This window comes from Heloderma suspectum, chromosome 4, assembly GCF_057233095.1.
Source record: "Heloderma suspectum isolate Gila_16-S chromosome 4, 16-S_ref, whole genome shotgun sequence".
Lineage (NCBI taxonomy): Eukaryota > Metazoa > Chordata > Lepidosauria > Squamata > Helodermatidae > Heloderma > Heloderma suspectum.
Window position 1 is genome coordinate 113386896 of NC_139461.1, and position 27743 is coordinate 113414638.

The 27743-nt window shown below is 41.9% G+C and overlaps 3 protein-coding genes across 7 annotated transcripts in view; 1 reads left to right on the forward strand and 2 right to left on the reverse strand.

Annotated features, from left to right (window-relative positions):
• The window catches only part of LOC146347308 (testis expressed protein 56-like), a 44778-nt gene extending 30809 nt beyond the window's left edge, over nucleotides 1-13969 (reverse strand). The window contains exon 1 of one of the 2 annotated variants that reach the window (XR_014790252.1): nucleotides 13919-13969. Coding sequence is in view for 1 of the 2 variants with exons in the window: in XM_084850446.1 (XP_084706572.1) it covers nucleotides 3241-3511 (271 nt within the window). In the remaining variant the exon portion in view is untranslated. Of the gene's footprint in view, nucleotides 1-3240; nucleotides 3600-13918 lie in introns of those variants that run through there. The other variant, XM_084850446.1, reaches the window with a different exon arrangement.
• A 1951-nt stretch (nucleotides 13970-15920) lies between these two features.
• FAM217A (family with sequence similarity 217 member A) lies at nucleotides 15921-23361 on the forward strand. The gene is made up of 5 exons (XM_084850440.1): nucleotides 15921-18150; nucleotides 18235-18260; nucleotides 19684-19752; nucleotides 19855-19934; nucleotides 21868-23361. Exons 1-5 carry the CDS (start codon nucleotides 18057-18059, stop codon nucleotides 23060-23062), a joined length of 1464 nt encoding a protein of 487 aa, XP_084706566.1. The 5' UTR covers nucleotides 15921-18056; the 3' UTR covers nucleotides 23063-23361.
• The window catches only part of PRP4K (pre-mRNA processing factor kinase PRP4K), a 39650-nt gene continuing 34723 nt past the window's right edge, over nucleotides 22817-27743 (reverse strand). For 2 of the 4 annotated variants that reach the window (XM_084850437.1, XM_084850438.1), the window contains exons 19-20: nucleotides 26908-27027; nucleotides 22817-22907 (exon numbers count right to left, since the gene is read on the reverse strand). The gene's annotated coding sequence lies outside the window, so the exon portion shown is untranslated. Of the gene's footprint in view, nucleotides 22908-26827; nucleotides 27028-27743 lie in introns of those variants that run through there. The other 2 variants (XM_084850436.1, XM_084850435.1) reach the window with 1 other exon arrangement.

The window sequence follows — 27743 nt, forward strand, 5'->3', positions numbered from 1 at the left end:
GCCAGGAGAATTATCAACAACCTCCAATACACAGACAATACCACCCTAATGGCAGAAAGCGAAGAGGATCTCAAGAGCCTCTTGTTGAGGGTGAAAGTGGAGAGTGCAAAAGCTGGGTTGAAACTCAGCATTAAAAAAACTAAGATCATGGCATCTGGCCCCATCACTTCCTGGCATATAGAAGGGGAAGAAATGGAAGCAGTGACAGATTTTATTTTCTTGGGCTCCAAGATCACCGCAGACGGTGACTGTAGCCATGAAATTAAAAGACGCTTGCTCCTTGGGAGGAAAGCTATGGCAAACCTAGACAGCATAGTAAGAAGCAGAGACATCACCTTGCCGACAAAGGTTCGTATAATCAAAGCTATGGTTTTCCCAGTAGCAACGTATGGCTGTGAGAGCTGGACTATAAGGAAGGCTGAGCGCCGAAGAATCGATGCTTTCGAACTGTGGTGCTGGAGAAGACTCTCACGAGTCCCCTGGACTGCAAGGAGGTCAAATCAGTCAATCCTAAAAGAAATCAACCCTGAGTGCTCATTGGAAGGACAGATACTGAAGCTGAAGCTCAAATATTTTGGCCACCTAATGTGAAGAGAAAACTCACTGGAAAAGACCCTGATGCTGGGAAAGATTGAAGGCAAAAGGAGAAGGGGACGGCAGAGGATGAGATGGCTGGATAGCATCACCGATGCAATGAATATGGACTTGAGCACACTCCAGGAGAGAGCGGAGGACAGGAGGGCCTGGCGTGCTATGGTCCATGGGGTCACGAAGAGTCGGACACGACTGAATGACTGAACAACAACAACAAATGTCTAAAATTAATAAACATGTTGTTGTTGCATGATTGCAACAATCCATAGCACGGGTTTCTACAGGCTCGCTGTTTTGATATAATTTGGATGTATGGTTGCAGGCAAATTGTAATTAAACTGTATATTTACTTGTACAATTTTTGTACTGTTACAAATGTAAGAGAACTATCTAGTGCTCCTGTTATGATGGTTTACGGTGCAACCCTTTGCATGTTTATTCAGAAGTAAACCCCATTAACCTCAATGGGGCTTAGTCCCAGGTAGGTGCATATAGGATTGCAGCCTTAGGAGCAAAGCTCCTTACACTCTGTAGGGTCAGGGTAGGATAGATTTCATGCCCCTAAAGCCTGGGGATAACATGCTGCAGTGGAAATACAATTTACGCAACTCTGCCTCAACCAGCACAAGTTTAATATGCAGGAAATACAACAGACAAAGGCATTGTCTCAGGGCACCTCCACACATGTGCTTTTGGCTTCATTGTCCTACTGTGCAGACAACATGCAGACACATATGAAGGGGGATGCTGCAGCTGTAGGAGTATGGGTGGGTGGCAAGGCTAATATTAATGACATTCACAAAAGCATGCAGGCCTACTTTTGTCAGTTTGGTACCTCTCTTAAAAGTGAGGTGCATTAAACTTTGGGAAGCGATGAGAACATCCTTTATCTTTACTTTAGAAATAACATATAATGGGAAAGGAATGGTCATGGCAGTCCACCATCAAGGTTCTTCAAATAAAAAATGCACAGCTTGATGCCACTTGCTGTTTATTTTTGCATTCAGGCATGTGTGGGATTTCTTTTTCAATCTCTTCTCCAGTGGGTTTTTACTTGTTCAACTATTACATTTCTTAAATAAAGTCTTAAACAAATTAAATGCTCTTTTCTCCCAAAATGTTAAACTGGGTTTTTTTCAGGTGGGCAGTGTTAAAGCTTTCCTTATCTAAGGAAATAAAAGATTAATTTTATTGAAATATAATCCTTTATCCTGCTTCATTTATTTAATCTGCACAGTAGCACCGGGCTTCATTTTCACAGATATTATTAAAGAGTAGACTAGGGATGTACGAAAGTCACCTTTTTGACGGGGTGATTCGCTCCGCACCTCCCCCCAAAATCCTAATCTGGCCAGCTCCACTCTGCAGAGATTCCACGGAGTCGCCAGCCGGGGCCACCCACAGCCAGACATCCAGCCATTGGGCAGCCTGCAGGCAAAAAAACCAACAGCATATGCAAATGGCGGCGGCTACGGCAGCTGCCATTTGCGTTCCCTTTTTTTTGCTGTTTTAGCCTATGTAAATATTTACATAAGCTATTACGGCAAAAAAAAGGGAACGCAAATAATGTAGTGGGCGCCATTTGCGTTCCTTCCCCCCCCCCGTTGTTTTAGCCTACGTAAATATTTACGTAGCCTACGACACTATTTGCGTTCCCCTTTTTTTCACCGTAATAGCTTACATAAATATTTACTTACGTAGGCTAAAACAGCGAAAAAAAGGGAATGCGAATGGCGGCCGCCGTAGCCACCGCCATTCGCGTACGCTGTTTTTCTTTTTTTTAGCTTGCCGTGATAGGCTACGTAAATACTTACGTAGCCTATCACGGCCTCTGCAGGGATGCAAATGGCGTCCCTGCGTTAGCCGTGATAGGCTACGTAATTATTTACGTAGCCTATCACAGCTATGATGAGGAAGCAAATGGCGGCCGCAGCGCGGCCGCCATTCGCAAGTCAGCACGGACGGCAGCAGGTAAGTGCTCCATTTCGCGTGCCTTTTGTGGGGTGGGGTGGGGGGCTTCTTTCTGCCATGGATTTCGGGGGATGTCTTCTGCCATGGATTTCGGGGGATGTCAGAGAATTCTGCCACGGATCTTGGTGAGGCCGAATGCCAGTGCATTCGGCCTCACCAAGATCCGTGGCAGAATTCTCTGACATCCCTAGAGTAGACACAACTTTTCAGGATGTAGCTGCCAAGAAGTTGTGACTCAAGGCATTAGTTTTCTCAAATTCTGAGCCAGCCATGTGACAACATGGTATAATAATATTGCCCTATGGTGATCATCTCCTTTGGCCTAGAGCTGTCTTCTCTAAGTAGGAAATATTTTTAGTTCTTAGGCTGGCTATATATAAGCACTTTACTTAGAGCTGCACCTGCCTTGTCCCAAAGCTACTTAAACACTGCCAATCTTTGTTTCATTTAAAAGTTACTGAGTATCGAGCATTGTGCCTGCTAGAAATCTCCCTTTTTTCCTTTCAGCAAATATTTTCACATTCCCTTCTAGGGTTGCCAACTTCTTTAAAAATGCCCCTGCTCCTTTGCCTTTATAGCGTCCTGATATATAGAAGTTAAGATGGGTAAAAATGTTTGCAATCCTATTCCCATCTATGTACAGCCTATACAATGCATGCATGTAGTAGCACATACATTTGTCTTGATCTTCACAAGAACACCAAAGCAGCATCTCCTTTAGGGGATCTTGCAAATTATTATAAAGCGCAGAGAGCTTGAGGAACACCTGGTTTATCTCATCCTGCTTATCACAGCACTTCAGTTCTTGATATATGAGCAGTGGGGGCAGGTTCAGACTAGATCTTGTTACAGGCCTCTTCCTTGAAGAAAAGCTTCCCTTATTTGTCATTTGCAGATAGGTGGTCAGTGGTGGGAAGTTCACACAAGATCTCTTCCGGGGCATCATCCTGGAAATTATTCCTTATTTCTTTTTCACATAGGTTTGTTAGGAAGGTAGCTATCACCCACTGACGAACGCTAAACATTTCTCTCTTATCAGTGCCTGCCCAAGGCTTTTTGCCTTGATGATGGAAAGTCATTTATTCTGTTCCTGCCACTATGCAATCTAGGTGTCACAAGAGCAATGTGACATCACAAGTAGGACTGGTTTGGAGAGAGAAGGAAGAAAATACACTGTAATACTTAGAATGTTGGTAGCCAATGAGTTATATACACTCCCCCAACCACTATCAGCCATATGTTGCTCCAATTAAAATAAGCCTAGCTACAGAGATAAATGTGCATAGGCTCTCACCTACTCCTGTTCTAGAAGTTTTGGCTTTGTTAGGGCAGCTTTGGTCATACACTTAACATGTCATACATGGTTTTATTGTATGGAGTTTAGCATCATGCATAAATGTTTTTCTAGATCTCATTCACATTCGTCTCATAAGCAAATAACTCAAGTTCTTTTTAAACCATTCTTTGTTTCTTCCTTTGTAGAAAGAGCTATAATTATTGCATTCTAATGGAAATATGTGGTGTATTTCTGACTCTTCTGAATGCATCTTCTAGTTACTGCCTGACATGGTCAGTCTATGCCCACACCAACACTCCTGCCACATTCATTTTCATGTCACTTTTGTCCTTCGCCATCCCAGAACTTATCTTTGTGTGTTTCTCATTCATATACACTTCCTCCTCAAATTGCAGGCCTTGATTTATATTTAACAATGAATGTTCACAATTACACTTCTGTGTCCAAAAGCTGATGCCAGTGTGTCTCTTCTGTCCCCTACAAAGGATGGGGAGAAACCTTGAGATCAGGAAGCATCTGGATTAGTAAAGTGGCCAGGTTTAGCTTCAATGTAAAATGAAATTAGCAGAAGGAACTAAGGTGCCTAGGTGGCTGGGGATACTTCCGGGTATCGGGGGGGGGGGGGTCTCCACCAGCGATTTACTCCAAGCTGGCTGCGTGTTGAGGTCATTAGGGATACATGATGCCATGGCTATCCAGGAGCCACCCTGGAACTTATCACAGAAAAAACAGATTTCCTGAGACTGGTTAAAGTCCGATTCTTTTCCTCAAGTCAGGTTCTCGGTGGTATAGCGGTTGTGTGCCCCAACCCCCACAGTTACCTCAGGTATGCTAGCCCTGCCCAGGGGTGTGCCTTTCACCATCACCCCGGTCAAGGGGAGTTTCCTGTCCCTGCACAAACCAATTAGTGTCTACTCAGAAGTAACTCCCATTGTGCTCAATGAGGCTTATCCCCTGAATGCCCACATCAGAATTTACAGAGATCCCCCTCAATTGAAATGGCACAGTTTAAAGCACATTCCCTAAATGCTCTAAAGCATGATTTTGAGGCTCTGATTCTCCGTTGTTTGCTTTATTGCCTTCGGAAATAATTACTTCACAGCTTCGTTATAGAGATCCTGCACAGGGGTGGTTTACCATTCCTGAGTTCTCCCCCTCCCCCCGCCTTTCCTAACGCATATATGTGTCTACTCAGAAGTAACTCCCATTGTAGTGAATTAGGCTTCCTCCTGAAATGCAGGTGCATCTGGACCTTCAGGGGAAAGGAGAAAGGGGAGGAGGGGGGAAGCCTCTCTTATTGGTTGAGCAGCCTCTGCCAGTCAGATGACGTTCACTCCAATCCCCATCCCTACCCAGAAGTACATTCTGTGAAGTGATTTTTACTGGTGTGGAGCACTCGCTCATGGAGCCCTAGATGGAGCTTTGGTATAGACCAAAGCACAGCAAAGCTGATTCCTTTTTTAAAAATCCGGTACTCCTCCATTCACTTCTCCTTCCATTGTCGTCGAAACACCCCCCAAATGAGGCAATTCCCCTGCCTCATTCATGGAATTTTACGGAGGGAAGAGGGAGGTCTAACCTTCCAGTTTTTTCCCACTGTTTCTTCCATCTTTTTTCTTTCCATAAAAAATCTGTTATGGAGGAGGAAAAAATGGAATAGCTGCACAATGCCTTTTGATTGTTAGTGCTAGGAGCCCTCCATCTGGAAGCACCCTGGGTATATCTGTGCCATAGAACAAATTTAGCAAATAAAAATAAAACAAAAACAAGTCCAATAATGGAGATGGAAGCGAAACAATGGGGATAGGAGATAGACCAAGATGTCTGTCCAAACCAACCTTCTTTAATAAGGAGCTTTTTCTGTGAGAAAACTGGACAATGGAGTGCTTAACAAGAGCAATAGGTGACAAATGCATGTACAGTTACGTTGCCTCTTGTGAAATTATCAATAAAAGATTGATGGGTGGAGAGATAAGGAGGCAAAGTCCCAGTCTAGATACACCCTCAGCCTTTGAAAACTAACTTTTCCTCACACATAGCCAGGATGTATTATTAATTTTTGTTAGCTCTCCAGGATTTATTACAACTTATTTTAAAAAGCTAAATTCTTAATTTTAAAACATTAGAGGAATAGAAAACATTCATTTTCATTCCTTTATAAACTAGTTTCTGACTGTCATTTTCTTCAGTGGTAAAATCATAATCTTTGGTGGATTATCAATCCCAAAGGAGAGCCCCTTGTAAAAAAAATAATAATGTGGATCAGAGATTTAAGTATGAGAAAATGGGACTATAATGGAAATTCATGTGTAACCTTTCTTTCACAGGAAATATTAGGACTGATCACTGTAATAATAACAAAAGGTAGAATATTTCAGGTCAAGTCCATTATCAGTTAATAAAATACTGTAACTTTTTAAATCATTACCTTTATTACTTGGACCAATTCCAGATCCTCCAATCTGTTTCAACAGATATATAGAAGTTGCTACAAAATCAAGTACAAAGTAGGGTTTCTTTCTTCTATTCTAGGGACTATGATAATTTTGGGACATATATGAATGCTGTTTTACATCCAAGGTTGCAATAGCAGCAGTTACTTGGAAGTAAATCCCACAGAATTCAGTGCTGTATGAGTATTCACATAAAGCAAATACATATTTAAACTTAATCCTGTAGGCAGTTTATGAGAAGATGCTTAAACTGAAATAAAGCAGGATTTATGAGCACGGGGATACACTGAAATCAATACTACATTGTATATATATGGTTTTGCATAATTGTGACCTTGAAGGGGACTGAAACTGGGGAAATGCTAGATCATACTAAAGGCTTATTATTGGCTATAAGGCCCATATAGCTCTTGGAGAACTTTTGCCTGACCTTAAGAAACTCAGTGGAATCCTACACATGTCTACTCCCAGGTAAGCATGTATAGAATTGCAGCTTAAGTTTGCCAACTTACTGGCTGTGCTCCTATACCTTTAATCACAGTGTGACACACAGAAGTTTAATAGGGGCACTTTTCCACGCACAAAAAGGGGAAGTGATGGAAAAACTTTTACCTACTTATTTTCTGTATGTCAATTAGCTATTAAAGATGTGGCAACCCAATATGAAACAAGCTTCCAATAATTAAGACCTGAGCATGTTCTATAAATGCAAGCATATAATAAAACAATGCAGTACCTAATTTTTTCAGGTGTATGGTCACTTGGGACCAGTATATAGTCACTTGCAAACATTACAGTGGTATAATCATGTACACCTCTTGATTTCTGACAGCTAAATATGAGAACTGACTTCACTGAAAATCATTGTGATTTGAACTGATGTGAGGTGTGAAAGTTCTGTCCGCAGATTTGATCAGTTGATGGCTCATTTACACACTGTAGTTATCTTGTGATGTTGCAATGACTAAAAGATGATCATACATATGTGAACAAGCCTTTAGTAGATGGACAGCATTGAGATTGCTCCTTCACAGAAGTTTGCGGGCTCTTTACATGACGCCGTGAACGTTCAAGGTGTCTCCTGCACTAAATGCCCTTTGTTTGAAATAAATGAGCTATCAAATTACCCCATTGTGTTCCACTTGAGTTCCCTCTGAGAGAAGAGGAAAAGCAGTAAGAAGAAGAGCAAGATCAATGAAAGATAATGGAAGACTCAGGGCATCTCTACATCATCCTAAAATCCTGTATTTAAAACAGGGCTTTCTGCTTCCACTTTAAATGCAGGATCATAACGTCTCCTTTTTTCACGCGCTTCCTTCCCCCCCCCTTTCCACCTCCTTCTCCCCGTATCTGAGTCTTACATTATCTTTCATTGATCTCGCTCCTCTTCTTGCCGCATTTCCTCTTTTCACAGAGGGAACTCAAGCAGAACACAACCGCGTAATTTCATAGCTCATTATCTGCAATCTATTTAAAAACAGAACAAAGGGCATTTAGTGCAGGAGATGCCCTGGAGGGTCACAGCATCATGTAAAGAGCCAGCAAACGTCCGTGAAGGAGCAATCTCAATCACAGGATAAAAGCTCCATGTGAAGAAAGCCTCAGTCACAGGGAGAAGGAGGAGGAAAGGGGAGGGGGGAAAGGAAGGGGGGGGAAATAGGGAGTCATTGTGATCCTGTATTTAAAACGGAAGCAGAAAGCCCCGTTTCAAATGCAGGGTTTTAGGCTGGTGTAGATGCCCAAAGTGAGAGCAGAAAGTGTTTCCCTCACTTTGAATTGGCTTAATAACATCATGGCATAGCCAAATCTGATTGGTTATGTGTGACAATACCGTGGCATCCACATCATCTTGCTGGCTATGTCAAAACCGCTGGTCCTTTTCCAATTCAAAATCATCCTCCCTAAACTGCTTTTTCAACCACCGGGAAAAGATATATGGAAGAAAGAGGAGGCCTTTATCTTTCTCCATGTGCATGATTTGCTTTGAACTGGAAAAGGACCATAGAGAGAAGGGTTAAGTACCATCTCTTGGCATATCTTTCCTGCGCTCCAACCCACTTTGGACTCAAAAATATGTGGTGTAAAGAATCACAGAACTCTGCATAACGTAGTTTAAGTACAAGTCATAATGACCTGGTGATGGATGACACATTAAAATTCTGAAATGCTAAGCTTTGACAAAGTGCCCTTATAAAAGTGTCCAGCAACACTATGAGTTCATTGAACCACGATGATTAAGTGGTATTCCCAGAACTGGTCAGTTTTACTATATCTTTTTCTGCAGTCTTCTCATTATCTCTAGGCTATGAAAAAGCATTGTTTTTAAGTGAACATTTACAATTCACTACAACCAAAAGCTACAATATATTATGAAGTGAACTTACATTTTGTGAGGTTTACAATGAAAATATTCCATATAGTAAAATGTAACATTAGCTAAACTGACCTCAAAATACAGTTTTCTGTCAAATGCTGTTTATCTAGTCAAATATGTTCTCACCATGGCATTAAAGCAACAACCACTTTATCTACCAAAAGCAACTGTTGTATTTTCTCCACAAAGTGCCGACTCTTCTTGTAATTACATTAACTGGACCCCAGATGAAAAAATGTTCACATATGTGCAAAGAAGGAACATAGAATGTGGAATGCCCACACGGAATGCGTTTAGTCCAACTTTTTATTCCAGGAGAAAACTGTTGAGTAAATTGCATGCTGAGGAGGATCATCCGTGTTCTGGTAACACTGTCATGTAATTTTTAATATGCTGAAAATAAGGCTTTAAATGTGTGATACTTTAAAACTAAATATGGTAAGAAGTATTGTGGCAGTATTTCATGGATAAAATTCAAAGCAGTTGGCTTGGCCAATATTGAAGGGCAAACCACATATGAACTTCCTTGTAGGCTGCAGTCATGTGCATACTAACCTGGGAGTTGGTCCCATTGAATTCAGTGACACTTCTGAGTAGACATTGCACTATTAGTCTTAAAGCAGATGCAAGGGGTTCCAAATCTGATCAAGCAGTGGTGCTGGGGGAGGAGTATTTAATCCTTCCTCCCTGCACTATTTCTCTGATCTAGCTGCCCTCTATGAAGTTGCTACTAACCCTGGCAGTGGGGTGGGGGTAGCAATATAGGTACAATATGTGCTCACTTCTTTGAAGTACATTACATTTTGGCTTGGCCTCTTCTCTAAAATAACCTGACATCTGTCCTGGATTGCTTCTAGTACTGGAGCTGGGTTGGAAGAAAAGTACCTACAGCGGCAGTGTGTGGGGAGGTAAAGCAAGGGAGTGAGGGGGCTGCAGTTCAACTCCCTTTGTTCTAGCACACAGATACGAGAACAAAGCTATCCCATCATGTCCAGTTTGTTCCTAAGTAGACATGACAGTGGGAGAGCAGTATAGAGGTAAATTTTGAAGTGTGGGTGCTATCAAGACAGTCCCCATGGGCACACCCCCAAGGAGAGTCCAAAAATGCAGGCAGGTGTGTTGGTCCGTATCAACAAACTGGTTCTGTTAATTTCCATTTGTACGAGGAGTTGGACTTTTGAAACTAACGGGTCCCATTCAAAGCCAAGATACCACAAAATACTTTGCATTACAACAGGGAACAATATATTGTTGCTGGGAAAATTAATCTCCCTGCCAGCTATTGTGAAGATTGCAGCTAAGCTCAGAGGGAACAGGGAAGTTTGAGGGGGGTGGCACATGATGTCAATGTTCTTGCTAATAAAAAAAAAACTGCTGGTACTTTGACCTTGTGGACCTAATGCCACTACGCTAGGAGATCTGCGAGTTTGCCCCCTGGTTGTTGTTTTTTTTACAAGTTCAGAAGCCTCCATACCTCCCCCCAGGCTCTTATTCTTGCCCAGATGCTATTGGCATAGGGGAAATGATTAGGAGCCCTGTTTCCCCAGTCGCATTTTGGCCCATGCTCCTGGCTGCCGTTATTACACCTCTAAGGTAGCAATTCTATGCATGTTTGGGCAGCAAAAAAATCTTGACAACTCCTAGCATTTCCCATGGCTGGCTGGGGAATGCTGGAAGTTGTACGACTTATTTTTCTGCCTAAACATGCATAGGTTTGCACCCTAAAACCAGCAAAAAAACAGCAGGCGATCTGATCACAGGATTGGAAACTGCCACCTTTAGTTTGGCCCTAAGGCCTACGAATCCAAGGCAAACCATTCAACATCACAGTAATTCAAGTCTACGCCCCAACCACTGATGATGAAGAAGCTGAGGTTGATCGGTTCTATGAAGACCTACAACACCTTCTAGAACTAACACCAAGAAAAGATGTCCTCTTCATCATAGGGGATTGGAATGCTAAAGTAGGAAGTCAAGAAATCACCGGGATAACAGGCAGGCATGGCCTTGGTGTACAAAATGAAGCAGGACAAAAGCTAATAGAGTTTTGCCAAGAGAACACGCTGATCATAGCAAACACTCTTTTCCAACAGCACAAGAGACGACTCTACACATGGACATCACCAGATGGTCAATATCGAAATCAGATTGATTATGTCCTTTGCAGTCAAAGATGGAGAAGCTATATACAGTCAGTAAAAACAAGACCTGGAGCTGACTGTGGCTCAGATCATGAGCTGCTTCTTGCAAAATTTCGGCTTAAATTGAAGAACGTAGGGAAAACCACTAAACCGTTCAGGTATGACCTAAATCATATCCCTTATGAATATACAGTGGAGGTGAGGAATAGATTTCAGGGATTAGACCTGATAGACAGAGTGCCTGAGGAACTATGGACGGAGGTCTGTAACATTGTTCAGGAGGCAGCAACAAAATCCATCCCAAAGAAAAAGAAATGCAAGAAAGCCAAGTGGCTGTCTGATGAGGCTTTACAAGTAGCTGAGGAAAGAAGGGAAGCGAAAAGCAAGGGAGAAAGGGGAAGATATATCCAACTGAATGCAGAGTTCCAGAGAATAGCAAGGAGAGACAAGAAGGCCTTCTTAAATGAACAATGCAAAGAAATCAAGGAAAACAACAGAATGGGAAAGACTAGAGATCTCTTCAAGAAAATCGGAGATCTCAAGGGAACGTTTTATGCAAAGACGGGCATGATAAAGGACAAAGAAGGCAGGGACCTAACAGAAGCAGATGAGATTAAGAAGAGGTGGCAAGAATACACAGAAGAACTCTACAGGAAAGATCTGAATGTCCCTGATAGCCATGATAGTGCAGTCACTGAACTTGAGCCGGACATCCTAGAGAGTGAAGTCAAGTGGGCCTTAGGAAGCATTAGTAACAACAAAGCTAGCGGAGATGACAGTATTCCAGCTGAGCTATTTAAAATCCTAAAAGATGATGCTGTTAAAGTGCTGCATTCAATATGCCAACAAATTTGGAACACTCAACAATGGCCGCAAGACTGGAAAAGGTCAGTTTACATTCCAATTCCAAAGAAGGGCAACGCCAAAGAGTGTTCAAACTACCGCACAATTGCGCTCATTTCACATGCCAGCAAGGTGATGCTCAAAATCCTACAAGCTAGGCTTCAGCAGTATGCGAACCGAGAACTACCGGAAGTATAAGCTGGGTTTCGAAGAGGCAGAGGAACTAGAGATCAAATCGCCAACATTCGCTGCATCATGGAGAAAGCAAGAGAATTCCAGAAAAACGTCTATTTCTGCTTCATTGACTATGCTAAAGCCTTTGATTGTGTGGATCACAACAAACTGTGGCAAATTCTTAAAGTGATGGGAGTACCAGACCACCTTACCTGTCTCCTGAGAAACCTGTACGAGGGTCAAGAAGCAACCGTAAGAACCAGACATGGAACAACCGAGTGGTTCAAAATTGGGAAAGGAGTACGACAAGGCTGCATATTGTCACCCTGCTTATTTAACTTATATGCAGAGTACATCATGAGAAACGCCGGGTTGGATGAATCACAGGTCGGAATTAAGATTGCCGGGAGAATTATCAACAACCTCCGATATGCAGACGATACCACCCTAATGGCAGAAAGCGAAGAGGATCTAAAGAGCCTCTTGTTGAAGGTGAAAGAGGAGAGTGCAAAAGCTGGGTTGAAACTCAACATTAAAAAAACTAAGATCATGGCATCTGGCCCCATCACTTCCTGGCATATAGAAGGGGAAGAAATGGAAGCAGTGACAGATTTTACTTTCTTGGGCTCCAAGATCACCGCAGACGGTGACTGTAGCCATGAAATTAAAAGACGCTTGCTCTTTGGGAGGAAAGCTATGGCAAACCTAGACAGCATAGTAAGAAGCAGAGACATCACCTTGCCGACAAAGGTCCGTCTAATCAAAGCTATGGTTATCCCAGTAGTAATGTATGGCTGTGAGAGCTGGACTACAAGGAAGGCTGAGCGCCGAAGAATTGATGCTTTCGAACTGTGGTGCTGGAGAAGACTCTTACGAGTCCCCTGGACTGCAAGGAGGTCAAATCAGTCCATCCTAAAGGAAATCAACCCTGAGTGCTCATTGGAAGGACAGATAATGAAGCTCCAATATTTTGGCCACCTAATGCGAAGAGAAAACTCTCTGGAAAAGACCCTGATGCTGGGAAAGACTGAAGGCAAAAGGAGAAGGGGACGGCAGAGGATGAGATGGCTAGATAGCATCACCGATGCAATGAATATGAACTTGAGCACGCTCCGGGAGAGAGCGCAGGACAGGAAGGCCTGGCGTGCTGTGGTCCACGGGGTCACGAAGAGTCGGACACGACTGAACAACAAGGCCTTGTGACTCAGTGTAACACATACAAAAGCAAGCTCCGCTGAGTTCAATGAGCCTGACTCCCAGGAAAGTACAGGATGGCAGCCTAAACCGTATGAAGTGTAAGCGTCTCCCGCAGGCTTTTAGCCCACGGATGAAATCGTTGGCGCGGAACAGAAAACGGGCAAGAGTTTGTCCTTTTGAGACTGCATGTACGCTCTCTTAATAACGCGTGTCGCTTGTGCCCATATGAATGCTGCCTTCTACGACACCTTTGCTGGCTTAATAAGGTCACTCCCGCTGCAAAGGCCGCGGCCAGGGATGCCTTGCTCCGACCGTCTTTCCGTTCCCACGGCTACTTTCCAATCAAAATCCACTGGAAGGACGAGGCCGAGATATCAGAAGTGTAAAGCACGCACGCACGCACACACACGGGGAGGGTGAATCCGCAAGAGATCGGAGGGCGTGCAAGACCGAGGGCTGTCAGAAGGCAAACTGAACAGGGAAGGGGAGCTGCCGCGCCGCCGCCTTGTACCGTGACCGTCCGTCTGTCCGCGTCTCCTCCCGCCCCCCCCCCCGGCGGGGCCTCGCGGCCTGCTGCAGCGGCTGGGCCGTTCCCATAGCGACTGGCTCCCCGTAACGCGCGCTGAAGGCCGAGGCGGAACCGCAAGGGCCTAGGCCGAGGCTTCTCCACCGCCCCACCCCGTCATGTTCCCAGCGGGTAGCGCGGCAGCGCCAGCTTCCCCTCCTGCAAAAGAAACGCGCGCGAGTTTCGGAGGCTTCCCAGGGTAGGGGAGAAGAGGAGGCGGCGGCGCTCGGGCCAAAGGACAGGGTGGGAGTCCCGACGCAAGGGAACCGTCCTTCCAGCCCCCCTCCCCGCCATGGAAGCTGTTCCTACCTTCCACTCACGGCCACCGTTCGCTTCCTCTTGCTGCCTCCCCTTCTTCGCGCTTCCTCCCTGCCCCTTCCCAGTCCGCGGCCTTCCGAGATGGCAAAGCACATGTTGGTTGGCAGCGTCCCAGATGATAAAACAAGACCTTTACCTCAGCTTCGCCCCACCCTCTCATCTCCAGCTAAGAGAAGGCTTCAGCCACAATCTTGGGAGCATTTTTTTCACAGTTGACATTTCCCAGTTCTGTGGGCCCCTTGCTTCGCACCTTATGTGCCTGGCAAACATGTTTACTAACTTGCGTACACATACTGGGAAACTGGCTAATTTCAGCTCCCTGTCAAATGTATATGATACATGTGGTAGACATGTCTGTTGCACACTAAGTTCGTACATGTAGCATACAGTAAAATGTTTTGGATGTGCACATAAACATCAGATGCAAAGTCACCCAGTAACGAGAATGTAAAAAGTATTGGTTGGAATGTACATTTGATTTAAAATTGCCTCACTTCCACCTTCTGTCTTGTTTTCAGCATGTTCACACATACAAATAGCAAGAGATGGTCAAAGTATCATGAGTCACATTGTGCTTAGGAGTTTAAGCACTTTTTTCTCATTTCCCACTACTTCCTATCCTAATTTAGGTAACTATAGCACATTAATTGTTCCAAGCCATGTGTCTTCCCTTTCTATGGGCTCACTCTTAGGGGCTCACACTCTTCCGTCACATCCTTGAGTTAGCCCCTTTTCCCACTACCCATCTCTGACATCCCTTTCCCTGATTATTTGCGTAAGGCATACCATCCATTCTCCTCCCTATTATTCCTGTTTCACGCTTCATGTCTCCTTCCTGACACTGCCCTAGTTCCTTCCTAGCCAATAGGAATATTTTCCACAACACACTTTCATTTATGTCAGGAGATCAGAGCCTCCACACACACACACACACACACACACACCCCGGATCTGATTCTGTTGCAAGGATGTCATGTTGTGTTTTCAACTCCTTCGAACCTCAGTGCAGTCTGAATGGGAAAATGTGGCCCATTATTATTGTGTGTATGAAAAGGAATTGCACAAATGTCATCTACTGGATTGTATCTGTGACATTGTTAGTAGTCACAACACAAGTCTTCTCCCTATGTTAGTATCAGTTTTTAAGATTTCTTAAAGAAGCATTATTATGTATTTTTTATTAATTTTAATTCCTTAGGGGCTGACACATACTTATGTGTCATCCACTGTGACACATTAAGTATGTCATTCCCATATAAAAAACAACAACGAATGAGCAACTACCACCAACAAGGCTTTGTCCTCTCCCAAAAGTAATATACAACAACTATTTTTAACCACTGAAAAATTATACTTCATCTTTTGGAGGAGGGCTCCCCACTCTGCATTGCTGAAACACAATATCTACTATGTTTTGTTTTTAAATAAATCACAGTCATGACTGCCACCAGCACCAAGGTTGATCCCACTCACACCCCATCATGCAGGTGGAGATATGTCCTGTTCTTAAAAAAAAAAAAAAAAATTAAATCCCAGATTCTTTTTTTCTCCTGTGTTCTAACTTTCATCTGCCCTCACTGCTCTGTTGTAGCCTGTCCTTCTTCCTGCTATTGCCAGCTTTCTGTTATTTTAAGCCCATGAGCCAACCCAGCTGAACATTGTCAGGTCTTTCTGAGGGACATACTTCGAATGTGGGTGATTAGATATCATAATACTACATCTCCATAGTGACCTTTATATTTTAGCTTTGCACTCCTAGGAGAATAGTATGTCTTGGCCTTGCCCTTTGTCACTTCACTAGTTGCCTATGTTGCCATTAGGCAGCTCTTCTTTGCTGCCCATCTTGATTCTATTCATTTTGTGTCATTCTTAATCCCTCCTCCCATACAGGCTTGTCAGGGGAAGCACGACAAACAAGTCTGCCAACTTAGTGGGGAAAAAAGACTTTATACCTGCCATTTATGGGACCAGTCTCCCACTGAGCAGCTTCTCTCACCAGGTACATGAACGTTTAGTCACAGGGACAACTTTTAAATACACTTACCTTCCCTACATCCACTGTTTTATGAAGTGGTTAAGAGTATCATAATAAGAATGAAATACATTGCCTGCCATTTGGATATGTCTCAACTGAAAACAGTTGAACAAAAAATGGGGAATAACTAAGATAGGCAACATGTGTGATCCTTGAAGCACTTTTGTGTTTGGTCAGATCTTGAAAATGGCAGCTTTAGACATTTTTTAAAAGAAATCTTGCCTCAAGGCTACAAAGGTCTAGTGAAAACCTGAAGGCAAAAGAATTCTAAACACTTTAAGGGTGCAATCCTATGGATGTTTAGACAGAAAAAAGTCCTATATGCATAAGATTGTGCCCTAAATCAATTAATCAAGTTCCAGAGGCAAATAAAATGTCCAAATTAGAAGCCTCAAGAATATTAATTACATATGACAAGATTTTAAGTCCAACTTATGTTTTCAAATTTGTCAAAAATAACACATTTGTCATAACATATATGAAAATGTTTCTTTATTACATGTACCTATAATATGCAAAGTAGCTGCAGACTCCCGGTTTATGGTAAGTTTCTAGAGTGCCATCAGAGCTGACCCCATCCCCACCCCTCTGGATGGGAATGCATGGTGATTTCGATTCTATGGGCTGGATCCAGGATCTGCCTTCTACAGACAAAACTTTTCTTATGGATTACTCATGGTCTTGGCCAGGATCCAGATAGGCTTGTGCATACACCACAAAGCTGGAAACTACTGATTTCCTCCTTGACTGCATCCCCTCGCACTTCTTTGAATCTCATTTCCTCCAATCAAGTGTGGAATACTAATGCAACAAAAAGGTAGGCCCCATAGGCTATATCACTGTCAGTCTACCATAATCCAGACTGGTACAAGGTGCCACAAGCATAAAGCAAGAATTAGAAATATATACAAAAAACATGATCTCACCCACAGACTACATATCAAATCACTAAACACAGAACATGCCTATATGCGGTGTATGATCAAGGAATTAAGCATTTTTAAATGGGTAAATTTTTCTAGACTGTCTTAGAAGACAGGCAAGAAAAAAACAATTACCCATTTTATAGATGGAATTAACACAACAGAGTTTAATTTTCTATATATTATATTGTCTTCTGTGAACCTAGCTCAAGTAAAAGAGTAAATACTGAGACCACAAGATAATAAGAGCTAGGTAGGCTGGACCCACCTTGAATTCTACCCTGCCTCCAACCCTCAGGAGCAGCTTTTTATGGGAGTTCAAAGAGCTACAGCAGGATAGGTGGGAGGGCGGGCGCATAACATTCCAGTATGCATGCAGAACCCCAAACATGACTCTGGATTCTGATCCTTGTGCATACTCTTGATTTATGATGCAGTGTAATTTTTTTCCAGAATCAGTCATGTTTTTGGTTATATTATGATGAGCTGCTCTCAGATTAAGTTGTGCTTCTTACTGAAATTTACGAAAAGGATCTCTGTTCAAGTTTATCCATGAAGATCTCATTGAAGGAGCAGGATTTTGTTCGCTTAATTGCTTTAGCAATAGATACAGGGCATCTTCACACAGAGCTTTTATCCTTCTATTGAGATTGGTTACTCACTGAAGTTTGCGGGTCCTTTAGATGATGTCATCAACCTTCAGGGTGTCTACTGCACTAAATTACCTTTATTCCATTTTTTAAAAGATCAGAGATAATGAACTATCAAATTACAGCACTTGAGTTCCGCTTGAATACCCTGGTAAAAAGAGGAAAACTCACAATAAGAGGAGCTAGACCACAGCACCATCTTGTGGCTATATAATGAAACATATGGAAGACTCAGATAAGGGGGGAAGGGCGCGCGTGTAAAGGGAATCTGTTGTGATCTTGCATTTAAAACGGAAACAGAAAAGCCCATTTTAAATGTGGGATTTTAGGCTGGTGTAGAGATGCTCACTATAGCAAATGTTAATTACTGTAGTTTGAATGTACTGTTTAATATGGTTTATCTTGAACCTGACCACAGTTGCTCAGAGCAGCTCTCATTCTCTTTAAAAAATACACTTTAACTATGGTAGCACCATATATTTTAGTTTCTACATATATGCCATTAGTATAGCTAAAGATAAATGTCATTACAGACATCACAAGCCTCTAGTCTGGAATCTGATTGTTCGGCTGAAAAGAAGTTTCATTCACCAGAAGATAAGATTGGTACAGGAGGTGAGAGCAAGTGCAGACATTCTGTATCTTGAGAAACTGTAAAACCATTTATGTAAGGAAAACTGAACTCTTGGTCTTTTGCAGGTGTTCTTACAAGCGCATTTTACAAGGTAAGAGCAAAACCAACATCACTACCTTGATTTTTTTTAGCAGCTTATACTATCTTGTTATGGTTCTTATTTCAAAGGAAGTGGCATGTAGTATATTCAGGTGTTAACTGATCTAAGTGTGAATTCTTGAAGGATTCTTGTTTTCCCAATTTATTCACAAAAAGAACTAAGCTTTTGGTTGTCTGCCATGCAATGCAATCCTATGTATGTTTACTTGGAGGCTTATTCCATTGGCCTGGACCCAGACTTAGTTATGCATAGAGCAGATCCATTGGAATCAATAGGCCTTATGTTACTTCTGATTTAATCTACGTATGACTATAGAGTTAGTCTATGTATCACTAAGTCTGGATACAACCCATTGTGCTTAAAATTGCAGCCTTAATGAAGACATGCAAATGCCTTTGTAAATATAATACTGCACTTCACATGCCTAAGAGGATTTCTATTTGGAGAATGTTTCAGGTGTCAGGTATGTTGATTCAGCACTCTGAACACCCACAAGCCACTCAGGACTGTATGGATCCCTTCTAGTCAAAATGGCAGATGGGAAATTAGTGCAGTTAGCCAAGCAGCAAAGTCAAACAGGGGATTACAGCAAGATTTGTTCTACACAACTTTATACTTTGTTTCTCCAGGTCTGCTTTCTGTACTTCAGATAAAGCACTGAACAATAAAAAAATGCATAACAGTGCTGTCTGAATGCAGCCCAATTGTCTAACTCAGGATGTTTCACTGGGCATTTCTCTTGTCTAGACTGAGCTATTTGAATACATGGTACTCATGGGATTATCATTAAAATGTGATTATATTGTGCATAAAGCTAGATAACTGCAACTAGCTATTACCAAGGATGATCTAGTAAGTACGAGTCAGGGATCTACAGCTATGCTTACTGTCCCCAGAAGAGTTACATAAATAATCCATTAAAGTTAGTGTTCCACATATATATTCTCACAGAATTATTTCAAAAGCATCCTGTGAGCGCCAAAGCTAGCAATAATTAGCTCTGGGTCTTTGAGACTGCTGGATGGCTGGTTGCCTTTATTTCTGCACTTCCCATCAAGCTTTAGTTTGGCTTCATTTAGCAGTGATCTTTTGGCTCAGACTTTAGCAGGTTCATCCAAGGCCTCAGGTGGTTGCAAACATTGCAATTTATCCAAATGTGTGGCAAAAATAGAGGTTAAAGACTAGATGAAGATTGTAACATGGAATAACATAGCCTGAGACCTGTGCTTTCTCTTTGATGCTCGTACACACGCTCATATTAGATGCATGGGCTGCCACTTCTTTGGAATTTCTGAAGTCCAACAGGTGGATCTGAGGTTAGCTTAAGGATCAAACAAGCTGCAAAAATTAGTGATTAAATTTTAGAATGTATGCTTTGTCTTCTAAATATTGCAATAGCTCTTTTCTTTTACAGGACCATTATAAAGCTGCAATGGAACAGTTGGCAGCTCTTAGCTTGTCAAAAAATACTAGGACAGCACAGGTAGTATTAGTTTGTCTTTTTATAATATAATTTACTTATTTTAAAATGTTCAGTGCTTGTTCTGAAGTGGTAGTTTTGCTGAAAATGTTTTGTTTATTTCAGCTGAATTCAAATAGCAGCAGACAAGGGCCATTTCATTCCTGGAGCTATATGCACGATCAAGGCAATAATTCAGTGAGCAGGTAAAGAAATGTATTGTTAGTACTTTCAGTGAAATTAAACAGAATAGGTGGGCAACCCAAAATAAGCACTTAGCCACTTCCTCATTTATAAAAAGAGAATGCCAAGCGTCAGCCTTAGGGTAGGTATGCACCATCACTCCTCTGCTGCAGTTCTTCATTGTTTTGTTTCATCCCTTGTTGTTTGGTGTCCTAGTGCTATTTATTTATTAAATTTATTAATCGCCCATCTGGCTGGTCACCCAGCCACTCTGGGCGATGTACAGCATATAATAAAACAGTTTAACATATGAAAATATATGAAGCATATATAAAAATATATGAAGCTGCTCTTCATATATTTTCTATATATGAAAGAAATGCATTTCCTGCTTCCTTCTCTCAGAGTAATGATCTTAAAACAAGCTCTAAGTCTTAGCATAGGGCCCTATGAATCCTGATTTGAAGGAAAAAAAAGTGGGGGAAGGGCTCCAGTTGTCTCTATAGGATAGTAAAGTACCTAGGGTCATGCAAGTTAAGAGGGAAATAGGCAGGAAACTGATGTGCTGGGGGGGAGTTCCCAATGGGATTGACATGTGAAAACCTATGTCAACCCATAAGTTGCATTTTAAATGGTTTTTTTAAATACTCTTAATAGTCAAAGAGCAGCAGGGTAAATTGGTAGGATGAAGGGACGTGGTGAGATGTTGTGCCTGCATACGGTAAACTAGACATCTGAGGGAAAGATTTGGTGTAGCTCACTCCCTAATATGCTAATTTACTGTATGTAAAGAACTGTGTTGTTTGTAATATGGAGGAATGTTTAATATTATGACTATCCACACCTACAATGAAGTGGTATAGTCCAGGATTCTAAACCATCTCAGTGTACACTCTACATAATATAAACTCTATCAAGTGTCTCCACTCTCAGAAGAAAATACACACATGCCTATACTGTTTGGTATTTTATAAAGCAGAGGAAGTATCATATTTACTGTATGTCACATGAATTTTTATTTATTTATTTATTAAATTTATTAATCGCCCATCTGACTGGTCACCCAGCCACTCTGGGCGATGTACAACCCACCATAAAACAATTTAAAACAATAAAATTTTACCATAATTTTTTTTTAAATGCCCTAACCCACCCCAAATGCCTGCCTGAACAACCACGTTTTTAATGCACGACGGAAGCTCATTAAAGAGGGGGCATGACGGAGTTCCCTAGGAAGGGAGTTCCACAGAGTGGGGGCCACCACAGAGAAGGCCCTCTCCCTCGTCCCCACCAGTCTAGCTGTCCTGGCTGATGGGACAGAGAGAAGGCCATCCGAGGCTGATCTTGTTAAGCGGCCTGTCTGGTGTTGCTGGAGGCGCTCCTTAAGATAGGCTGGGCCGGAACCATATAGGGTTTTAAAGGTCAAAACCAACACCTTGAATTTGGCCCGGAAAACAACTGGTAACCAGTGCAACTCCTTCAGCACTGGAGTGATGTGATCTCGCCGGCGGCTGCCTTTAATCAGGCGAGCCGCCGCGTTCTGTACCAGCTGCAGTTTCCGAACCGTCTTCAAGGGTAACCCCACGTAGAGCGCATTACAGTAGTCTAAACGAGAGGAGACCAGGGCATGTACTACCGATGGGAGCAGATGGTCGGGAAGGAATGAACACTTTTGTACTGTTGTCGTTTGTACTGGCATAACTGCCTGTGGCACCGACGAAATGTCTCGCACTATATAGAAGTACCCCTTCTATTTTTCTAGAACCTACTGCTAGTCAGTCAATTTTTGAGTATTAATTTGCTGAAAATATGATCATCTTGCTTCAGGGTGTACTGCAGGGTATATTTGCAGGCTGCAAATACATTAATTTTTCTGTACAGCATGGGAGATACCATGATAAATTATTCACTAGAGGTGGTATGTTCATATTAGTTTAGTTTCTCTTTTTCTTCCAGAGACTTCAGTAAATCTTTTGTAGAAATACCATCTAGCTCCAGTGATGTTCCTTTAAACATAATCAACACTAATCCACTGGTACATTCTTTCATGAGGAGATATCACCCAGTTTCTTCTCCCAGAACTCAGAAGACAACATTGGAGAACTACTGTAGAAATGGAGATGGGGACTTTTTCAAAAGGGCCAATGTAGCCACTACTTCTGAATCTTATCCTACTACAGATAGTGGTAGTGATGACATGCTTTCTGTATTCAAATGGAATTTGAAAAGAGGAAATGGCAATGTAGAGGACAAGCTTTTAGTAGAAGAAAAGGATATATCTGAGAATGAGAAAAGAAGTAAAGCTTTGCTGAAATACTTTAAAAATGTGAATCTTAACCTAAAACCAGAACCTATAGAACACAAAGACGGAGCTTCCTCTTTACTTGAGAATGATACCTTTTCATACCCCGATTTTCTTCCTCCACCATATAATACCTTGGATTTACAAAAAATGTCTTTATCAAAGTGGGATGACTGGAAATTATCCCTAAATCCACCACTTGATGAATCACTAGATAAACTAATTTCTCGTCTAGTGGAAATGGAAAGGTTACAGCACTTTACTATATTAAGAGAAAGGACAAGGGAGATGGTTTCTCCCACTATGGCTGTTAACAACCGTACTGGCTCCTCAAAAGATGTATATCACCTGAAGCAACTGAAGCAATCTGACATTTCATGTCCCCAGGCAGCTTTTGATGGAGATCTTCACAGTATTGGCTGTTGTATGCAAGAAGTAGTCATACCAAAATGCACTTGCCAGCACTGTCATAATAATAAGTGGAGTTCTGGAGCATCATCCTTGGTACGTTCATCCACAAAGCACTCACGAGTGTCTTGCAAGTGCTCCAAAGCTCCAGTAATTTTAGACTCGAGCAGTGTAGTCACACGGAGGTCTCTATCATGCTCTGGAAGCTCTTCAAAAATTCGATCAGGTGTCAACATGATTTCCCCGAAGTCACTCTCACCCAGCACAGCTGTAGCTTGCTCCTTACCTGATAGTGAAAGTTCAAAATATAAGCAACCAAGGACCAAAAGAAAATATTGTAGAAAAAATGGAGCATTCATGGGTAAACCCTTACACTCTCAGAGACTAAAATCCCTATCCCTTATTTCAAAGCAAAAGTGCTCCCATGGTGATGACCAGTGATTTGTTGAATTAACGCATCAGGCATTCATTAGTATTATTTGAGCAAAAGCAATGAGCAATAGCACTTTGGAAAGCTGCATCCATTTTTAATTTGTATTATATGGAAGTATCAGATTGTATTTTTCCTGGAGCAACTTTTCATGTGAGGTTTTAAAAGAAAGTGATAGCAAAAATTATTCCTGTCTTTCTACCAGGTAATAGTAATTGTAATCAGAGTACTCTTAACTTTTTTTGATGTTCATGATGTATTTTTTTAAAAATGTTGAAGCAACAAATAAAGCATAGTCCATGGACTATTTAAATTGGGGTTATTCTACATTGAAAAGTAGTGATGAAAAACCAAGCACACCTGGTACAATCTCTGATAATTGGTTTTAGGACATAAGTCTAGATTTATGTTGATGAGTGAGGGAAGTTAGAAATTCTTTCTGAAAAGCTAAGATCAGAACCTCCATGTTCAGAGGAAGTGACTTCTGATCAGATGCTGAAGGAAATCAATGTGGGATGACTACTGCCATCATACCACAACTGAAATCACCCTAGGGACATCTGGCTCACTGGTTAGACATAGTAGATTGACAGATCTGGATGTGCTAGGAATCCTAACCATATAATTGTGCTGTCTCAGAATGTATTTATGTTAAGTGTACGAGAAAAGCATTCGTACCAAGTGTTTCAAAGCAGAGTGCTAAACAGAGAAGGCTGTAAATAATGGGCATTTATTTAATAAAATATAATCACACTCAGAGAAACACACTGAGATTAATATGAAGGATAATCTTCATGTAGAAGAATTCCAGTCACTGAGATCAATACATTACATGTACTTCATGTGAATTATTTATAGCTACTCCATTTGAAAGGCTGTGTATTCACATCCTGAGAGATGACTGAGCAAAGTATCTCCTTAACTTGTGATTTTTAAGGAGGCTGAAACACAGATAATCATTATATGCTGCTGTGGCTCTAAAGCTCCCAGTCAAATAAAAATGAGCTCTCCTCTCCTTCACATGCATTCTAACCTGTCAGGTTTCCTACAAGTTAGAAAAATGGAAAGTTATCAGTGTTTCATACTCTCCCTACCTACAGTTTGTTTCTACTGAAACGGAGTACTTGAGTTCCTAAAACACAATGAGGAAAGACTTGTTGCAACTTAAAGACATAACAGATTGATTGTGGAATGAGCTTCTGTGGACTGTAGCTGACTATCATATGCATTGTTACCTTGAACTGGCACATGTAAACATAAATAAGTATAGGGGGAAAACGTTGTGTTTTGAATAAATATGTAATATTTCCAGAATTTGAGGCCATGGGAAAAACCTGGGGTTTTTTTTGGGGGGGGGGGGGTCAGAAAAATTGAAAATTTTGGAACAATTGAAAACGACCAATTTTTTTTAGTACTCTTTATATATCTAAAGTCACTTTGTTGCTTCAAGACAGCCTACCCCATCCAGGTGCCCTCCAGATAATTTGGACTTCAGCTCCCATCAGCCTCAGGCAGCATGACCAATGGTCAGGAATGATGGGCACTCTAGTCCAAAACATCCAGAGGGCACCAGGTTGGGGAGGGCTGCTTTGGAAACATATGTATGACTTAGGGCACAATCCTATGCAGATAGGCGGCCGCCTCAGAACTCAGAGGTGACCGCCTATCCAATGCAGGGGAGGAGAAGCAAGGAGGGACTTGCTCCCTCTACACTTCTCCTGCCCTGCATTTTTGGCTAGACAACTGATTGCGGCTGTCTAGCCGCGGGAGGGCGGAGCAGGGGAGGAGGCTGCTGTATGACACATTGGATGTGTCGTACAGGCTCTTCAGCCCTCCCTGTCCCAGAATGCCCCCCGGGAACGCCTCATCTTGGCCACTCTGCACTCCTCTTGCAAGTGTGGAGTACAGGGCTTTTCCGCACTGCCTGTGAGGCAGCGCGGAAATGGGAGAAGGTCAATTGTCTAGGAACCGACCTCAGAGCGTGGGCTCCGAGGTCAGTTCCCAGAAAACCAGATATCCTATGGCTGTCTAGCCACTGACTAGCGGCCACAGGATTGCTCCTTCCATTCGGTTATAAAATTATCAGTATATTTTAAAACTTTTAAAAGTAAACTCAGTAAATTTGTAATTATTGTCTGAATAGATTAGAACTACATTAAATGACTGCTATAGCATCAGAAACACAGGACTCTATAGAACAAAACCCAAGCTGTCAAGAATGCATAATGGTGACTCTACTCACAAGTTGGGAAACTGAGAATATAGGTCTATCAGTAAAATATACTTTAGATCAATAATTTTAATAAGGAATGAAAAAACAAACTATGCTGGGAATCTCACAGAGATATTTCCCCCAATGGCTTCATTATTTCCAGACATTTTACATCTCTACTATTTCTATAAGTGTTCTTACTACATAGTTTTTAGGAAGCATTTTGTGGGGAATAAAGGTTGAGCAACAATATATAAATACTTTGCCTTAAATTCTAAAAGAATGTATTTTATAAACTAAAGCTGTTCCAATTTTTTGGAAAAAAACAAAACCAGTCCTAGGAAAAAACCCACTTTTTCCCGGGCCTTCACATCTCTAGTTTTGAACAATTTTTCTGTCAATTCAGTTTCTAAAGATGTTTACAATGATTTTGTACGTTTATGTATGATTGCAATGCAGTTTTGTCCTTACGTCAGAGAACTTCCCCCAATCCTTCTAGAATCTGGTCTAATGGTACTGTGTGCCCTTCCTTCATATAAAGCAGATATTGTTATGTCTGACTTTCATTTCTTAGGGCACAATTCTATGGACCAGGCCCTCGCTGTTTGGAAGCCCCCAAACTCAGGCTTCCAAGGTTCCTATGCCCTGACAGGCTGAAGCCAGCAGAGCAGGAGGAGCAGTGGAGGTGATCTTTGCCTCCCTGTCCTCCGACCTCCTTTCTTTTTGCTACATGGCCTTTTCAGCCCATCTAGCAAGGGCACTTTGGACGGGGAGGGAAGGAGGCTGGAGGAAACTCAGGATTCATTGTGTCCTGGCCTCTCCAGTCTCCTCCCCGTCCCACCCACCACGCCCCCTTTCCCCTCTGAGGTTGGTTTTCTGACCTCCCAGAGGCAGCTAGCACAGTTCTCTCGGCACTGGCTGTGAGGGGCACATCTCCAACGCCGTCTCTGACCTCGGAAGCGATTTTCCGAGCCATCCTATGGTCCCTAAGACGCTCACCCAGGGACTACAGGATTGCTCTCTTAGTAACTTTAATGAATGGGACAATGCTTTTATAAAATGCAGTAACTTGATGGCAAATTTTGACAGTTAATATTGAAGGGGAAAAGGTGAAAGGATAACTTCCAGGTAATCATTGATGGAAGCCTATGATAATATGCATTATCACTGAGATGAAGCCTGAGCTTATTCTCATCTGATCTAAAATGTGCTCTTTTAGAAAATAGATGCTCCCATGCCTACAAGTGCTCATCTAAAATTGGACAATTTCTGGACAGCAAGGTATTTTCTTAGGTCAGGACAAAAATTACAGCTTCCTTGCAACAACTCCCTCCACTGGGAGGGTGCAAGTGTTTTCTCATAGGGAGAAATCCAGTTCTGGAGAAGTGGTAAATCAATAATGTGGTGGTCTCTCTTTGAACCATCCTGCTAAATCAATAGGTAGTCCATGGTGACTAAGCACCATGCTGCCGGAAACACATCGTAGGAATGTGTTATTGAATTGTTATCTAACATTCAATGGAATTCAGCAGAAAAGAATGAGCTTTATCAAACAGCATCAAAGTTAAAAATAAATGGTTAAAGTTTATATTTATTATCTTTAAGAACTGCTGCTTCACGTTTTGATGTACAAGTTTACGTTACAGTGTGTCAATCTTGTAGTGAGTCAAAGATATCAGCATTCTGTATTTTCATAGACCGATTTGCCTCTTCAGCACACGTCAAGCCATGCAAATGTTTCTCAGAGGTTTTCCGCCACTTACCCTATATAGCAAGAGAAACACATCATTAGCAAATATAGGTATCATTATCAGATTTATCAAAATCATTCCCAATTATAGTTTTGTTGTCATGTCAACCTATACTGCAGCACAAAACAACTAGAAAGGCATACTTAAAAATGCATTTCCCCATCTGATGTAGCAGGATTTTTAATGCTCATTTAACTGATCTGTGTTTAATCATATCCTCACTGTCTGGGTGTTTTGTGAAGCTTAGCTTGGTCTCCATCTAAAACGCTCTCTGTTTAAGGTCTGAACAGGATTGTCAGGAAAGGCAGAGTCATTTCCCAGACTACAACGTGGATTTGGACTGGATTACACAGAACTATCTTAGACAGGTCTACATATTCAGAACCTCTGCTACCTCATCAGACCTGCAATCATATAGCCATTCTGTGTTGCTTAAAGGTTTGAAGAACCTTTGCCCATGTCTTAGCAGTTGACACCCATAGAATGATATTATTTTGCAGCCGACACACACAGAATGCACGCTCCAAGAAAAATGAATGCCGACCTATACTATCTGCTCATAAAATTTTGAGTACAATAGTGACCCTATCACATTTACCATCAAATTTGGTTGACTCTTGCCTAGGGGATAAAGCATTATAATGAAACGTTTAAAAACATTCAACCATGCCTACTTCAACTTTATCACAACAAAATTACATCACCCAGAAATGAAACAGACACATTTTA